Consider the following 18,836-nt stretch of genomic DNA (forward strand, 5'->3'; position numbering starts at 1 on the left):
AGGCTGAAGTCAAATCCATTAGATGGTGTGGTGGGCTTGGCTCATGTACATAATATCAGGAATAGAGTGCAATCATGCCAGTTGAGGAGGCATTACCCAGGAATCTATTTCCCTTGCACTAAATTCCCACATTGTCCGAATCAAGGTTTCACCCCTCCCCTCCCCCCCCCCACCCCAAAAATATTCAGCTTCACTATTCGTCGAGCTAAAATGTGTTAAAGTGGGTACAAAATCTCATCTATTTTATGAATTTCCCTTCCAAAGAGAATATAAGGTTTTATTCATGTCAAAAGATCCTAATTTCCTAAGAGAACAAAACAAAATCAGAAGAAAATTGTGAATGTAAACGAAAAGGAATGAGGCACAAACAGTATTTTGGCTTTCAATACCATGGGGAGCAAGCATTGATTTTGCTAGATGAGTGTCTGGCTGTTGAATGAAGGTGCTGACATTATAGAAAGAACCTCTGTCACTGAAGCCATGGCACTTAAAGCTGCTTTTAGGACATCCTGTGGACATCCAGGTTTTACAATGTTTCTCACCTGAGAAAGGAGATGAGATCATATGAGATGAAAATGTAATAATTATATTGTAGAGGCAAGCAGAATAGAATTAGTGCCTAATTGAATCTAGAAATCAGAAAACAAATCGAATGTGCATAGAACGTGAAGTGAGACAATAAGCTAAATGTGATTATACAGTTGCATTATCTTGCAATGGTGAAGTGGAAATTAATGTGGAACACGTGTTGACAGTTCATCAAAGATAAAGCTTAGTCTTTCAGATAACGTTCAAGCGACAAGATGGAAGTAGCAGAGCACCTTGTCAAGATAATCTTGCAGTTTTTTCATCCGGCCCATGTAGTCTTGGTCTTCAACACACAGGGTGACAGTCTTGGCATCAGAACCCGGACCATCAAATTGAAGTGGCCCTGGGTTTCTGTAGATATCATCAATCAAAAATTTTGTTGCATTTTGTCTCAGCAACCTGTAACCAATAGTACCCACATCCACCATCAATCCAACAATAGTCAAGAAATATTTAAAGCTAATTGGCTGCGGAAAGGAAACATCATCAACATTTTCCAGGAATAAAATAACAAAACCGAAAGGGCATCAAGCAAAAAGACATGGTAACTTCAGGAGATTATTTAAGAAACAATATTTTGTTCTTCACCAATTTTTAGCATTATCTAGCAGTCTATTGAACTGATCATCAATGACAGATACATTAGTGGCATTGCTAGTCTGACTGATCCTGAAACTTTATCCCCCTTTGTATCCAGCGCTGATAGGCAGGCAGGAAGCTAACTTAAAAGCCAAAACAGGATGGTGGCACCACCATACATTACTACCATGAGCTACCTAGCATCCACTTTACTGCTCCACAGTTTAACTGTAAACTACAAGCAGTTCATATTTTTCCGTGTCAAATCATCACATAGGATTTAGGCAAGCACAGTATGATATGATTACTAGGTAATGCCGCACACTCCTCAGATGGTGCAAACATGGTTGACATCACACAAGAGAAGACCCTACATTTCGATTAAAAGAACATATTTTTTTTAAAATTTTTTTTCCACATCTTAGATGCTTTCTTATCTTTATATAGATCTGATTTTCACCAAGAAACAGCCAGTAAATCATGGCAACCGAAACATACTCATATGCTTTGCCTTTCATATCAACAGAAGCAGGATTAACAGCAGGTTTTCCAACTGATGCGGCCCCTGGACCTCGTGCCCATTGCTTTACAGTCATCATTGCCTAAATTAAGAAAACATAGTCGAAGAAATTATTTTCATCAACTCTGAAAATATCAAGAAAGATTACCTAAAAAATTGAGCTATACAAGCAGGAACAAATGTAGAACCACCAAGACCCATTTCAAAAATATGAGAGGAGATCCAACCGTAATTGGAGCAGCACCACATCGCCACTTGTTCACAGGATTCTTCAGGTTGGTTACAGTTGCCATGTAACCATTCAAACCAGCTGCAAGAATGTGATAGCATATATGCCCAAGAACCTGCATGAAATGAAACAAGATTACAGAACAGGTCAAAAGAATTAACAAGCAAAATAAAAAGGGAACACCAATCATCCTTACATAGGCATAGTCACAGTCAAATTTTGACGGTAAAGATCCCCGAGCCTGATAACCAAAGAAGTGGCAGATTGCATTGAATTTCTTCCCTTTATACGTGCCTTCTTTCTGTTCAGGTCACCCAAAGAGTCAGTTTGCCAGAACATTTGAATTTCAGAACTCAACAATAAACAACAATGATGTAGTCAGTTTTAGGGTTCTATCTTTATGCTTTCAGGCGCTTTACAAGTAAAAGTGATGTACCAATGGGACAGGGTTCGTTGCATGTACTTCTGGAAAATTTTTTTTATGTCCGTTACTATAAAATATTTGCAGCCTATCCTTTTATTTAAGGGTAAAGTACACGTACCCCCCTATAATGCACCCAATATTCCTCATACCCCCCTAAGCGGCTCAATATTCCATGTACCACCCTTCAATATTCCACGTACCACCCCTGCTTTAAACCCCAAATGCCAAATCGGTCCAATCCGTTAAATACCACCGTTAGATGCCAAATTTTTGACCATTTTACCTTTTGCTCCATTTTCTTAAATCTGAAAAGACTTAATTACCCTCACTTATTTGTTGCCCTAAACTAATTGAAAATGACCATTTTACCCTTTGTTTTATTTTTATAAATGAAAAGACCTAATTGCCCTCATTTATGTATTACCTTAACCTAATTTGAAAAGACTATTTTACCCCAAAATGTCCTCATCTTCCCCAAATCATCATCTTCTTTTACATACCCACCACCACCGCTACCGCCACCACCACCACTGCCACCCACCATTGGCTTTGGGTTCTAAGATAAATGAGAGAAACAGAGAGCGGCAGAGTGAGGGAGTAAAAGAAAAAAGGAGCACTGAGACGAGAAAGCTCGAAGCTTCCCTGAGCCGGGGTAGAAGACTCTCGTCCGACATCGTCTTCTTCTTCTCCACTTCTCCTTTTATTTTGATTTCTTTTCTTACCATCTCCATCGCATTTCTGAGACCTACCAAATCCATTTGTTTTTTGTTTTCCCATCTTTAAACCCCAATCTCCAATACCCTATTCTCCCTTCTCCATCTAAAAACCCATCTCCGAGAGATGAAATCCCTCTTCTAATCTCCACCGAACCCACTTCTTTATCTTCAATTCCTATTTTTTAGTTTTTATTCCATATCAAACCCCACCCGTCTCTTTTCTCTTACCACTCAACCAAACCCAAATCCAACACCGGAAACCTTTTTTATTTTCTCTTTGATTACCCCAATCCCATAACCAGAACTCCATCGTCCCATCTTCTCCCTTCTCTCATGTTCTTCACCCCTTTTTATTTTAAGTATTAATAAGTCTGTAATAATCCTCAATCACTGTTACTTGAAATTTCTGCAATCGAACGTGGGTCTCCATTCATCTTCTCAGCAAAGGTGTTCTTCGTCTCAGTGATAGGTTGTTGCAAGTGTCGGATCGAGGAGAAGCAAGCTTGCAGGGTTCCAAGGGTTCCCTTCAGTCCACAACGGCAGCGGCGGTGTAGGCGGCAGCGATTATCGATTATCGATTGTCGATTGTTGATTGTCGAGTTGGGTGGCAGTGGTGGTGGTGGTGGTGGCGGTGGCGGTGGTGGTGGTGGGTATGTAAAAGAAGAAGATGATTTGGGGAAGATGAGGGCATTTTGGGGTTTTTAGGAACAAGTATTTAGGGGTAAAATAGTCTTTTCAAATTAGGTTAGGGTAATACAAAAAATGAGGGCAATTAGGTCTTTTCATTTATAAAAATAAAACAAAGGGTAAAATGGTCATTTTCAATTAGTTTAGGGCAACAAATAAGTAAGGGTAATTAAGTCTTTTCAGATTTAAGAAAATGGGAAGAAAATGGAGCAAAGGGTAAAATGATCAAAATTTTGGCATCTAACGATGGTATTTAACGGATTGGACCTATCTGGCATTTGGGGTGTAAAGCAGGGGTTGTACGTGGAATATTGAAGGGTGGTACGTGGAATATTGAGCCGTTTAGGGGGGTACGAGGAATATTGGATGCATTATAGGGGGGTACGTGTACTTTACCCTTTATTTAAGTGTTCATTGTTCTTTGAAATGGAAACTGGGGATCTAATATGCAAACATGCATTAGGTAGTAGAAGCATCAAGCAGAAAGAAAATCACCCACACAATTAAATGATTCAACCGAATGCATGCAATACTCAGGAGGAAGAGGAAGACAAACTCATTGTATGAGAATAAAAAGAGATGATGGGATTTTAATTTTTGTGCCAATCTCATGCCTCTGATATGGCGGCTTTACATCTATTCTTTCAATCAGAAACAGAAAACAAAAAGAAAAACATTCTGTTGCTTAAAACCTACCAAACGCTTGTTCATTTCTGCCTCCACCAAATGTGCTAGAAGCTTCTCTGTCTCAATCTAAGAAGAAAAAAAAGAAGGTACGGAAGTCATGAAGAAGTACCATGATTCGCTTCTCATAGTAACATCAGGATCTCAAGTTCCCATACCTGGGATAATTGTGCTGAGTCATCTGATTCAGGATGGAGAAGCAGCTGCACCAAAAAATTTATACAGATGAGCATCAAATTACTAAGTAGGATTTTGATAAAGCACAGAAGAGCTCCTCAATCATTAAAACATGCAGGGAGAACTGAGACCTGTTTCTTAATAAAGGGTGGCAAGAATTCAAACAAGGCAGATGCCCAAGGTGAAAGTTGTGAAGAAATGTTATCTATAGAAACACCTTCCCTATGCAAACCATGAATTTCCTGGTGGTTACCACAACAGAGGACAAAGTTATCAGCACCTAGATCAGCTAAAACAGTGACTAAAAATAAGAATATTCAGTTAAATCTGAGGCAAAAAGTGTGGATTGTTTCAGTCATAGACTACCTGTAACAGAGCATAAACTTCAGGAATACTTTCTATAAGCCCCTCAGGCAGAAGGATTACTCCATGATTCTTCTCTGTTCCAATAAAGAAAGTTATCATTTATAATAAAAATAATGGTCGATTTTATTAGCAAGATGAAATTTAACCCATCAATCGCAAACCTTGTTCAGCCCTAGCTTGAACTGCATCGCAGATTTGTTTTGTCAGGTCAAAAAGAGTGAGCTTTGATGCAGCCACCTCTTCACCAAGGATAACCTGGAAAAAAGTGCCAGCAAATCAAGTGTTATTCATAACTCATTCAGATAATACCGGTATTAAAAGAAGTTGCTGTCAGATGGGGAAACCTGACCATATTAGGATGTGACTGGAGAGTACACTCAAGAGCAACATGTGATGCCTTCCGACCCATAAGTCGGATGAAATAATAATACTGGAAGAATAAAGGATCATATTAGTGACAAAACAATAACAGAAATTTCACATTAGTGACAATAGAAAATAACAACTTAAATAGTTCACGACAAAATAGAAAGGAGCTTCCAATATAAACCAGGCAACTAAGGAAATTTCACAAATTTTCCCAGACCTGCAGTTGGCTGACAATTTGACAATGCAATTTTCTAAAGCTTCTGGGCCAAAAGTGCGAGGGGGGGGGGGGGGAGTTAAAAAGCAGGACAGGAAATAAAAAATGGATTCCATGCATTCACAAGGCAGAACCCAAGACAGGCATGAACCAACAGCCGCTGAGTACCACCTCTAGCTTTCCTAGACAGATGCAATATCATTGTTTGCAACCAAGAAAGCACTAACCATGGTATTCACAGATTATCTTTATGACTTGTTAAGTAACCACTCTTTCTCAACCAACATTGCTTTATCTAAACGTTCTATTATTTCCATAAATAAAAGCAACAAAAGGAGAGAAAATGAAATTGATTGCAAAAGAAGGAAAGATTTCAATTAAATAAATTTCGTAAACTACCTTCTCAGCAGATAGAGCATCAGTGCAGACATTGCTGATGAGCTGGGAATTGACCTGAAGTAGTGAAAAGTAAACAAATTTTACTAACTATAGAAAGGTGGGGGGGGGGGGGAAGGGGGAAAAATAAGAAAAGGAGGGATAAATTGCAGTCCCCTACCGGTATTTCATTTCATTTTCACTTTGGATTCCATCTTTTAGACACTTGGAACTACCAATGCTACCCCACATCACTTAACAAATAAATAAGGTACAACTGAGCACAGGCTTTCTTTCAGACACTTGGAACTACCAATGCTACCCCACATCACTTAACAAATAAATAAGGTACAACTGAGCACAGGCTTCAAGATGTAAAAGGCCATTCTTTAAGGACCATACAAGGCGTACAAATAGTTCAAGGGGTCTACAATAAGCCATTGGATTCAATATGTAAAAGATAATCTAGGAGAGAATAGAATGCATTGAAATGTTGTAATTTCCATTATTTAACAAGAAAACTTCAGTCTACAGACTAGGATATGTTAACAAAACGGAGTATCGGCCGAGTGAACCAAGGAATCAAGTATTGTATCATATCGGTCCAGATTGGTCGATACATATCACGAGGCACCGATACAATACTGACCAAATACGATACATACATATATATAAAGTATTGTCTTTTACCTGTATTGACCGACACAGGTCTATACGACCCGACAATACATGTTCGATACACTCAATATGCCTCCTCTAAACCCACAAACAGAAGGCTTTAGTGATGCAAATGGGTGTTAATTTGTCTGAAATTATCTGTAGAGGATGAAATACATGATTCTCTTTGATTGTAGTATATTTTGTGAATTTTCTGTTTGTTAATTTGTGTCTATTTATGGGTAATTAATATATATATATATGTGTGTGTGTGTGTAAAAAATACTGCAAATGAATGTAGATGTGTAGTTTCTATGGTATTAGAAAATGTAAGAAAGCTCGTCCTTTATACATAATCAATTGAATGTACTTGATTCATAGTATTTGTTTTGTTTTCTATACATGATATATCTTTGTATATTGCATAATAAGGCGTTTTATCCTTCAAACTGCATTTTACGTGTATCCTAAGCATTTTCCATGCGTATCTTGGGTCTCTTTGATATGATATGATGTCTCTTAAAATCACCCTCCCGATACCAACTTAGACTTTGGTAAGAACACGGACTCAGGAAGAAAAAAAAAGAAAAAGTTGAATACCGGGGGGCCAAGTAGAAACTGCACAAAACAAAAATTTATGATTTCCATCTTAAGGACTTCATTTGTTGAAGGCTCTAGATTTTTTTGGGGGGTGATTAGGGGGCAGTCCAGCAATAAATAGGAGCCAAATTAACCAAATCACTCAAAAAGGATGGGGTCCCTATTTTCTTAGAATAGGATCACAGGATCAAATATTGGGGGGAAAACTAAAAGAGATGATAGGACTGATGGATTCGTGGAGTTTGTATCTGGATCAACCCTTCTGACAAGATAGAGAAAAAAACATGGATAGTTAAACTTCATTGCAAAATCAAATGAAAAGGAGTACAGGATTAATGCTACAATAACAAGGCCAAAGCCCAGCACCTCAACGGAGAGCTACTCAATCAGATTACTACCAAGATTTAAAGATTCCCTATTCACTACTCCTCTAGCTAGATCATCTGCAAGGGAGTATGCTGATCTCTCCCTCCAAGATGAGGGAAAGTTCCCCCTAGATCTGAAGGACCTCGCTTTCCTCGTAGGATATAAAATAACAGTCAAAATACTAAGACTCATATTTTTATCCCAGGGTTTGAACTTAATGGCTGCCGCTTTCCAGGATCCAATACACATTTACACTGTAGGAATTTAGAACACAAACAGCTTTTCTCTTCTGTGGATCAGGCCAAAGTCATGGTTCTAACTCATCAACCTCCAAGGTTATTTTTATCCCCAACCTTATATAAACCAAAAATGTTCTTGTTGCAATCATCTGGATTTTTTACCATGGTCAAGATTGCCAAGGCTTTGGGGATAAGAAGCAGGGACATATAAAGAAAAAACAAGTAACTAATTAAAGCTATACATTCACACAGATTTTAATTATGTGTAATCAATATAATCAACATTAGCTTTCTCACAATAAGCAATAAAGTCATTTCTCAACATGACAAGTGACAAGAACATATGATATAATACCTTGCATATTGTATCAAAGCCAACATTAGTTTCAACGAATTGATTTCTAAGATCTCCATTCAAAGTAACCGGAACTCCAACCACCTGCAAGACCCAGAAATTGCAATAACCTAGATATGGTGGTATGGAAAGGGGGAACCTTAAAATATACAGAAAATTAATGATTAACAAACCTAACATATATACTAAATTGAGTTTAACCAAAGTAAACATCGCTGTTTAAGTGTCAAAACTAAATCCATAATCTTGTCACATTGAAACCTATAGAGGTATAAGAAGGCCTTTTAATATGCAATCCTAAAACTAAGCCAAGAAGGTGGATAGTTTTCATCTTCAAAAAGTCCAATGAGTACCTTTGTTGGGCATTTGGCTTCTGCAAATATTTCAGCAAGCTGAGCAGCATCCGTGTTTGACGTTACACCTGTAAACGTTGCAATATGTAAGCACAATGAACTCTAAGTTTCTATCTACTGGTGCTTACTACAATGTCCTACACTGTTGGATAACCGATGGATCTACCTCCAATAATTACAAGGCCATCTAATTTCAATGCTTTGCATGTGTTCAAGGTAGCAGTAACTTGCTCAGTTGTTCTTATCTGATCCTTTGTCCGACCCAACAAATCATAACCACCTTAAAAAGCGCATAAAGAAAATTATCTTCCTATACATTAGATTTATCGCCAACCCCATAAACAAAAGAAAGTTAATAAAGATTTCATGTCAAATGGAAAATAGATGTAACAAGATGTTACTTTAAGAATCAACAACCTTGATTTTTGTATGTTGAAAGAACATCATCAGTGATTTCCAGTGTTTTCTGTGCAAATAAACCTTCAGTGCCTCCTGTCAAGAAACAATGGAAATGGATGGGGGTTACCAAAAAAGTTCATTATTCTCCTAAAGAAAATGGATTATTTCTGTCCACAAATTGCAGGAGATCAAAACATATGCTGCAGTTTCGCAATTGTATAATTTAGAATAATAATGCTATTATACTTGAGCAACAAATAGAAATAACTAAGAAGAGAACAAGAGATTCAAACACGATTTTAGGAATAGGTATTGGATCTTGGCCATATCGGCCAATTCGTATTTGACCGATACTTGACCCATACGAATCGGCTCATACAATACAGATATGTTTTTTACTGAAAAAAATGGTGTTTTGATTTGAAATCGGGCCAACACAGCCAGATAACAATATCGGCGGCAACCGATACCGTCATTGATATTGTGAACTAATTCCATGGATTCAAAACATGACATGGTGGCAAAGCACAAAACCTAGCTGGCAATAATAAATTAGAGAACATGAAAACTCCATAACAATTGACTAGAGGATATTTGATGCAGGGCATCCACCAGCTCAAGACCAGTCCAGACCTGGACTGAATTCAAGCTAGGCCCTTACAGCTCAAACCGTGGACTTCTTGGGGCAGTTAAGTCTGGCCCCAAAAGACTAGAATTTTGTTCTCGTGTCTTTTTAAATTCCTAGTTAGCATTAGTGTTTGTAGTTAGTTGTTTTTTAGTCAAGTGTCTTTTCATATTCCTAGGCCGATTTACTATTTTCCTTGTTTGCAGTTCCAAAGTCTTGGAAAAAGTCTCTAGTTTTTCTTGGGGTTAGTTTCAATGTTTTGGGGATTGTTTCAATGTATTGTGGTTAGTTTCTAGGTGCTGGAATTCCACTCAACTTTGGAATTCCAACAGTCCATTAATGTTAAGTGCATGTATCCAAGAGGTAGTTTCACCTCTTCCTCCCTTAAAAATACTAAAATCGTGGAAGCTGTTCAGCATTCCAAATTTTTCAGAAAAACAAAGGTTTCCTCTCTTGAGAGAATGCTTGTGAGTTTATCAAGTGTGCTTGGGTGAGATGCCTACAGCGGGCCTATGTGGGACTCCTATGGCTGGACAACTAGTGGGACTCTAGTTTGTTTTTATCAACAATTGGACATCATCTTCCATCACCATCTTCAATCAACATCACCAACAACCGAAATCTTCAAGCAGGTCAGCAAGTATATTCATCCCCTTACTTCATACCAACTCTCTTCCCCTTCCTTCCCCTTCCTTGTTTCATTTGCAGCCCTTCATCTCCTAAAACTCCCCAACCATGGCCTTTCCCTACCCTCCATTAAACTAAATTTCGATCTTGGCAGCAGCCATATAGGTCTGCACCAAATTGGTATCAGAGCTATAGGGAAAGGCCACGGTTGGGGAGTTTTAGAAAATGAAGGGCTGCAAACAAGGAAGGGGAAGAGAGTTGGTATGAAGTAAGGGGATGAATATAGTTGGTGATGTTGATTGAAGATGGTGATGGAAGATGATGTCCAATTGTTGATAATAATAAGATAAATTGACAAACTAGAGTCCCACTAGTTGTCCAACCATAGGAGTCCCCCGCTTTAGGCGTCTCACCCGAGCACACTTGATAAACTCACAAGCATTCTCTCAAGAGAGGAAATCTTAGTTTTTATGAAAATTCTGGAATGCTTAACAGCCTCCACAATTTTGGTATTTGTAGGGAAGGAAGAGGTGAAACTACCTCTTGGATACATGCACTTAACATTAATGGACTGTTGGAATTCCAAAGCTGAGTGGAATTCCAGCCCCTAGAAACTAACCACAATACATTGAAACAATCCCCAAAACATTGAAACTAATCCCAAGAAAAACTAGAGACTTGTTCCAAGACTTTGGAACTACAAACAAGGAAAATAAAAAATTGGCCTAGGAATATGAAAAGACACTTAACTAAAAACCAACTAACTACACACACTTAATGCTGCCTAGGAATTTAAAAGGACACAAGAACAAAATTCTAGTCTTTTGGGGCCAGACTTGACTGCCTCAAGAAGTCCACGGTTTGGGCTGTAAAGGCCAGTCTTGAATTCAGTCCAGGTCTGGACTGGTCTTGAGCTTGGACTGAAACTTGGTATTGGGCTGGTGGATGCCCTGCATCAATATTTCACATTGGAATGTCCTAAACTATAATAAAACATTTCAAAACCTTTTAATACCATGCACAAGGAGTGGGCAGAACAATGACACACCAAAAGACAGAAGCCAAACTCTGATAAAGATAACTTTCACCTACCAAGAAATCCAAGCAAAATGCTATTAGGGTTGTGAATTTTAAGTGCACTATGAAGGCCCCATATGACATTGTGCCCTCCAGGAGATTGTCTCCCACAGAAGACTATTCCTACCCTGTAAAAAGCCAAATGTATTAGTTCCATACTAATTGCCAACCATGATAATACAGCACAGACAGGATTTCACCAATTACTACCCATTTCAATGCTTTACAATATCAAATGTACGTTTAATACTTGTAGAAATTCTCGTAGCACTAAGAAAAAGAGGCAGAGAGTGAGGGAGAGAAATGAAAAGGTGGACATCCTGCCACATCAGCAACCAGGACCAGTGTATTTCCATCTCTGTTCAGATGACTCATTCACTAATCTCTAGAATATTTTGGAGTCTAAATTTTAACTTAACTGAACCCACAAGAAATAACTGCTTAAATAAAAGGGTAAAAAAGGGTCAATGGGTGTAAGAATAAAATCAAAGCCAACAACAATTGAATGTGGACTTATCCTTTCTCAGTAACTGGACAATTAATTCCAAATTTTCCATAATGACAGTAATTACCAAACACATACCTGAATGGAGGATGCTCTGTTATTATTTGAGCATCAGGGACTTGTGCATTTGCCCTTAAAAAATGAGCCAGAGGCTGACCATATGTGTGTGGAAAAGACCGGCTAATGGTGTGGGAACCAGAGGGATCTGCAGCAGTAGTTGCACCGCCAAATTCTACCCTAACGGTAGTACCCTATCATGAAAATATGTAAAGCAAACTCAATGATCTTATTTACTTTAAAAAGAAACATAAACACAATAAAACAAAATACAACCAAACCAATCAAGGCAATAAAGTTATTGCAAAGTCTGTCAGGTATATTAGTCATAAAGGACACGCATTTGTCAACCACATTGTGATGCAGAAGCCGAAACCATGATTAATTTGGCTGTTCTTTGATTTTTTGTTGGAGCCTTTTTATTTGTTTGTTCTTTTAGCCTAGGGTTAAAACAGTCCTTTTCATGGTTTATCTTCTTACTTCCCCTCCACGATTTTAGAGGGATTAGTATTTTATTTTATTTGTTTTAGTTGTTTACACTTATACTCCTATTTAGAGTATAAGTCTATTCTATGTTTTATAATTAGGATTCAGATTCAGAATCCCAACTCCTAATCTGATTAGGATTGCTTTAGATTGATTATTTGTAAGGCCTTTTGGCCCCCCTTTATTATTATAAATAGTAGAATCGTGGGAGGCTCCCCCACCTATTATGTTTGAAATTTTGTTTCTTCTTGCTGCTGCCGCCATGACTGCTGCTGCTTCTCTGTCTTGTGTGTCATATCAAGACCCCTTGTGAGTTATATCAAGGGCTAGGGTTGGAGAAATCCAGCGACTCCTTGCATCTCGCAGATCGGGAGGTTCTTCTTCTTCTTCAATCAAGCTCTCCGAGTTGCTGCCATTGAAGTTCTTCTATTACAAGTAAGCTGTTACAGAATTCTGCAAATAATTAGTTCCTTCTTATTCCCTAACCCAGCCCTACATCCCCTATCAATTTCCATAACCCTCAACCCCATTAAATCTGCAACTCCTATTTTAACTAGGATTCCTTCGTAACTACAGATCTGACCATCAGTTTTCATTAAACTTCTAACCACAGATCCCTCACAGCAGACCTTCCACTCGACCTAACCTGCAGCCTTCATCTCAACAACTAAACCCTAATTTCCTCTCTTCTCCATTACACCCCAACAACCCTAAACCTGCCTAGACCTAACCAGCCATCCAAATCATCCCATACTTCAGCCGAACCCTATTCCCTACCTCTGTGACACTCGGCCAGAAGCTCTTGGCCTGATTCCCTCTAGAAACCCTAGATCCCTTTATCCTCTTTAGTCCTAAAACCCAAAACCCTAACCCTGATATTCTAAATTTCTATTTCTTATTTAAACCTAGTTAGATCCTATACTAATAGACTCCTAAAAACCTGCAGACCATTATCCAATAAACCCTAACTCAATCTCCCATTCCTAACCCTAACTTCTTCCCTAGTAACCCTAATCTGTCCATTCGGTCAGCCCTAAGACAGAACCTGGTCCTAAGTGAGATTTATTTCACCTAGGCTACATCAAATTGGTATCAGAGCCATGGAAGAACATGGCAACCCTGCTGTGGACCCCACACAACCACCCCCACCCGATTCCCTTGCTGCAATCATGACTATGCTGCAGAAGATTTCCACAGACCAGCAAGCTCTTGGTGATCGAATGACAACAATAGAACAAAGGCAAGTTGTGCCTCTTGTAAGCAACCCTCTATATGTAGAGGAAGACAGATTCCAAGTTCATTCTGAAGTACATGGAACTCTGGGAAGGGATGAATATCATAGAGGTCATCCCGACGTCACAGGGACCACAGAGATCGGTCTAGACATGACCGAGACTACAGGGATCGACGTAGGTATGACAGAGATGACTACAGAGAAGACAGGGACAGAACTATCAAGCACCTCGAAGACCTAACTTTGAGGAATATTTGAGGTCCTACTTCACTGAAGATGAAGCTACTAACCGGCGGTTCGATACACAGAAGGTCAAGCTAGAATTGAAAGAGTATGATGGGCATGGTGATCCACAAAAATTCTATGACGGCTTGCTGCCCTAGATGACTACTTTGATCTGGTATGATTTGCTCAAGACCGAAAGATGAGACGCACGCACTAAACTAATTGGTTTCGCTCGAGAATGGTGGCGCAAGGCGAGCGGGACATGGAACGTGAAGGTAAAGCACCTACCAACTGGGAGGATATGAAGTATGATTTGAAAGAGAAGTACTTACCAAGACAGTACACCGCTCAGATGCAAGATCAATTCAACTCCCTTCGTCAAGGGAACATGACTGTATCCGAGTACATGCAAAAGTTTGACTCTCTCTCATCTCGCACTGACACAATAGAAAGTGCTACTCAAATGTTGTCCCGATTCCGGTTGGGATTGAGATCTGACATCCTCAGAGCTATTGGCGTTGTGGATGTTCTGGACGTCAAGGATTGTTTTGAGAAGGCATTGAAGGCTGAAGAATTATTGGTTGGGAATAGAGGATTTGATTCTTCCACTGAGGGTACTGTCAAAACTTTTTCAGCATTCAAGCCTACTACCACTAGTCACAATCGAACTGGAAATTCTACTGCTGGTCCTACTCAATCAAGCTACTCCGCTGGTAGTTCTTCCCGTCCTCCACGTGCTGATTATAAAGGTAAAGCTCCCATGGACAGCAATGAACCCCACAAGTGTTTCCATTGCAATGAACTTGGGCACTATGCCAAAGATTGCCCACAAAAGCATAGACCTGTTAATGTGACTGCCAAGGCAGAGGAAACTTCTGAAGAGCACGATGAGCATGGCATATATGCACTACCCCCTGATAGTGATGAAGACTTAGACTGTCACCTTGAAGATCTAGATGGTGGTGCTCAAGGTGTCCATACAATTGCTCCAGTTCTCATGGATGATGCGGTTGATTGTGACAAAGTAATTGGGAACATTTCACAGGGAGACAGTATCAAACAAGTTGTTGTTCTTGAAGAGGTGGGACTGAATGAGAAGGTTATAAATATTGAAGACCCTATGGAGGTTGAACACATTGATTTTGTGATGCCCCCTTGGTTCTTCGAAGAGAAGGCCCCACGACTTGAAAACCATATTCCCACTGTTATAACTTCAACAGAATTCTGCCAGGGAAGTGTTGAAGCTGCTGCCCACATGTTACTTCCTCCTCCTCATCACAAGGTTCATGGACGAGTTTCTTCACACAAGCATGGTACGTGGACTCCCATTCATGAAGTCAACAAGCTCAGCCCCAAGTTGCCAGAGCGTTGCATGGATTTCATCCATTCATCGGAGATGAATGTTTCTAAGTCGGGGAGAGTTGATGCAGAAGCCGAAACCATGATTAATTTGGCTGTTCTTTGATTTTTGTTGGAGCCTTTTTATTTGTTTGTTCTTTTAGCCTAGGGTTAAAACAGTCTTTTTCATGGTTTATCTTCTTAGTTCCCCTCCACGATTTTAGAGGGATTAGTATTTTATTTTATTTGTTTTAGTTGTTTACACTTATACTCCTATTTAGAGTATAAGTCTATTCTATGTTTTATAATTGGGATTCAGATTAGGAATCCCAACTCCTAATCTGATTAGGATTGCTTTAGATTGATTATTTGTAAGGCCTTTTGGCCCCCTTTATTATTATAAATAGTAGAATCGTGGGAGGCACCCCACCTATTATGTTTGAAATTTTGTTTCTTCTTCTTCTGCCGCCATGACTGCTCTGCTTCTCTGTCTTGTGTGTCATATCAAGACCCCTTGTGAGTTATATCAAGGGCTAAGGTTGGAGAAATCCAGCGACTCCTTGCATCTCGCAGATCGGGAGGTTCTTCTTCTTCTTCAATCAAGCTCTTCGAGTTGCTGCCATTGAAGTTCTTCTATTACAAGTAAGCTGTTACAGAATTCTGCAATTAATTAGTTCCTTCTTATTCCCTAACCCAGCCCTACATCCTCTATCAATTTCCATAACCCTCAACCCCATTAAATCTGCAACTCCTATTTTAACTAGGATTCCTTCGTAACTACAGATCTGACCATCAGTTTTCATTAAACTTCTAACCACAGATCCCTCACAGCAGACCTTCCACTCGACCTAACCTGCAGCCTTCATCTCAACAACTAAACCCTAATTTCCTCTCTTCTCCATTACACCCCAACAACCCTAAACCTGCCTAGACCTAACCAGCCATCCAAATCATCCCATACTTCAGCCGAACCCTATTCCCTACCTCTGTGACACTCGGCCAGAAGCTCTTGGCCTGATTCCCTCTAGAAACCCTAGATCCCTTTATCCTCTTTAGTCCTAAAACCCAAAACCCTAACCCTAATATTCTGAATTTCTATTTCTTATTTAAACCTAGTTAGATCCTATACTAATAGACTCCTAAAAACCTGCAGACCATTATCCAATAAACCCTAACTCAATCTCCCATTCCTAACCCTAACTTCTGCCCTAGTAACCCTAATCTGTCCATTCGGCCAGCCCTAAGACAGAACCTGGTCCTAAGTGAGATTTATTTCACCTAGGCTACATCACATTGCCAACATAAGACCATTGATTTAGAATTTTATTTATAGGAGTTACTACTTAAATTTGAAAATATAGAGCAATGTGCACATCGTTGTATCCTTCTTTGAGGATAAAGAATGGAATTTTTCAGACAATTAAATATGATGGAGAGGCCAACTTCACGAGGCTCAGATTGGACAAATCCAGAACTATGATACCCGAACAGCAAAGGATACGACTTGGTTGCGGCAAAGATTTCATTTCCCGCATTCATATGGCTTACATGAAGTGTCAGATATGGGTACTGCTAATAGTTTGAAGTGTCTAAGTATAGTCTAAAACCAACCGAGAGAAATGTAGCATCCTCTATAGTAGTCAGCACTGTTCCATACATACTGGTAACCAAACACAGGAAGTATACTGTAGAGAAGAGCTCATTGGAGATAGTAGAATAAATTAGCAAGCACAGGAGAGGGAAAAGTAGACAAGCTCGGTAATGCAGGTGTATGAGTAATGCTATGACAGAGGTCATGTTCAATCTGAGAATACGCAAATTTGTCTAAGGAATAAACATGTTGCTCATTGAACATGTTTGTATAATTGGAACAAACAATATCGATCATTGTTTTTTTCCCTTATATATTTAGTTGAAGCATAAGTGGACCTTAGTGGATCCGAATAATAGGAAATATTTACAGAAAATGAAGTTGAACGATTAAGGCTTTTTTTTCATTTAGAAACCAGTAGGAAAAATCAATTTAAGAATTCTACCAATTTACAGAATGGCTATATTATCAACCATTCTGTCGATTAAATGCAAGTGTCCTACTGAAACAATTGTGAGTTAGTGCGAAAACCAAGAATATGCAAAAACCTCAGAACTACCACACAGGATGCAAGATTACGCTGATCTAGATATATCTTACTCTCCTTTGCGCGTATCACTCACCCCAAGTAAAATTGCTAACCACAAACCATACGAACAACAACAAAAGCCAAATAATTATCACTAGAAAGAAGCAACGTAATAAGTGATTCACGAAAGGGTTAAAATAAGGCAGTAAAAGAATAAAACAAGCAATCCAATACTCTGATTCAAAAAAAAAATGTAACATCCCAAGTATAAGTTCTAATCAAATCAAGAGTACTAGCTTGAACTTCCTGAATGAAACAGACAGAGAGTTCGAATGCAGATGTAGAGTATAAATACAGATTCGACTAAAAAAGACCTAGTTGCAGTAGATAGAAATCATAGAGACCTGAAGACATGGAGGAATCTCTGGTAGGTAGAGAGTGCGGTCTTTTTGCAGATCTGAGAGTTCTCTGGGAATGCCGAAATCTGAGTCCATAGTTGGTAGTTCTCTTTGCTCTGTTTTCCTCTGTTTCTGTATCCCACTCTCCTCTGTTCAACGACAGTTTTTATAGTAATGGCGGAACCACCTAAGCTGCGGAGTCTGAGCGCCACCAGTTCAGCGTTCAACTACTAAACTACCACGAGGGCTGATAAATTTACGACTTAGGCAATTTTGTTTTAGAATGACGGAATTACCCCCAACAACTTGTATAGATCCAAGGACTAACGGAGCGTCACAATCACGCAGACGGATACCAAACGTTCTCAAATTATGGGACCTACTAGATTAGGAGCAAACTATCTGCTCAACCCGCGCAAGACACGTTTCACAAGCAACAACCATAAGGTAGGTATTTTCGTAAAATGATGTCGAGGATAAGATCACACGTCGCAAAGTAAACGATTACGAGTTTCTTCACCAAAGTTTCAACGTCCGCTCTTGACTGCTATTTCATTCTGTCTGGGAAACTGAAACGTCGTCAGTCTGCCGTCAAACTGGTCAATGAAAGTTGAACTGTTATCAGCAATTTTTGTTAGTGGATGAAGAATATTTTCGTAATTTGGACTGCGGCCCACAGGCTTACCGACCCATATCTATCATGGATCCACCTAACCCACCAAATTTTTTCTGTGGGTTTTGCCGTTTTGGCCTTTTTGTTCGGCTCGGCTCGGCTCGGCTTCGCATCTTCGACTGTAACCCACACATCACGACCATACAATTACATCTTAATCCAACGGCTTGGAGCATTGTACTATTTTAATAAACTGGTTGAGGTTTTATCAAATCAGGAACCACGATCGCTCACTCTCACTCACTCTATCGCGTCCACCACTCCACCACTGACCAGTCTACCACTCTACCAGATTTTTAAGATATTAAAGAGTAACGAACACAAAGTAGCTTGGGAAGGGAAACCACGTGAAGAGCAAGATCCAAAAATGATTTTCAATATTAAAAAAAAAAAAAAAAAAAAAAATCGCTGCCCGATCACGTGATCCTTGCACCCGGTCATAGCACTCTTACAATAACCATCATGCTCCTTATAAAATGAAAAGTCTCCTTGTCAAAATGCCTCTATACGTCCCTTTCTTGGGCCATGCTGTGCAAGGCCACACAGCTGGGCAACGTACTTCTTCCCAAAAGAG

The 18,836-nt window shown here is 39.3% G+C and overlaps 1 protein-coding gene across 1 annotated transcript; it reads right to left on the minus strand.

The window, feature by feature from the left end:
• Positions 1-255: 255 nt before the first annotated feature.
• LOC122662016 (pyrophosphate--fructose 6-phosphate 1-phosphotransferase subunit alpha-like) lies at positions 256-17,748 on the minus strand. The gene is made up of 19 exons (XM_043857555.1): positions 17,596-17,748; positions 11,810-11,982; positions 11,242-11,354; positions 8,916-8,990; positions 8,665-8,778; positions 8,499-8,566; positions 8,146-8,229; positions 5,953-6,006; positions 5,320-5,400; positions 5,132-5,225; positions 4,971-5,044; positions 4,736-4,846; positions 4,586-4,630; positions 4,440-4,496; positions 2,113-2,217; positions 1,915-2,031; positions 1,666-1,769; positions 822-987; positions 256-542 (listed from the first exon to the last, which is right to left on the minus strand). Exons 1-19 carry the CDS (start codon positions 17,683-17,685, stop codon positions 414-416), a joined length of 1,854 nt encoding a protein of 617 aa, XP_043713490.1. The 5' UTR covers positions 17,686-17,748; the 3' UTR covers positions 256-413.
• Positions 17,749-18,836: the final 1,088 nt, after the last annotated feature.

Source organism: Telopea speciosissima, chromosome 5 (genome assembly GCF_018873765.1).
Source record: "Telopea speciosissima isolate NSW1024214 ecotype Mountain lineage chromosome 5, Tspe_v1, whole genome shotgun sequence".
Taxonomy (NCBI): domain Eukaryota; kingdom Viridiplantae; phylum Streptophyta; class Magnoliopsida; order Proteales; family Proteaceae; genus Telopea; species Telopea speciosissima.

What these genes read in the sequence shown, in the direction of transcription:
- LOC122662016 (XM_043857555.1), bottom strand. Translation starts at nt 17,685, where the DNA reads ATGGACTCAGATTTCGGCATTCCCAGAGAACTCTCAGATCTGCAAAAA. An exon ending in CATTTTGCTTGGATTTCTTG is followed by an intron (nt 8,991 to 11,241) that starts GTAGGTGAAAGT and finishes GTTTCTTGACAG; the next exon opens with GAGGCACTGAAGGTTTATTT. An exon ending in ACTCAGCACAATTATCCCAG is followed by an intron (nt 4,497 to 4,585) that starts GTATGGGAACTT and finishes TTTTCTTCTTAG; the next exon opens with ATTGAGACAGAGAAGCTTCT.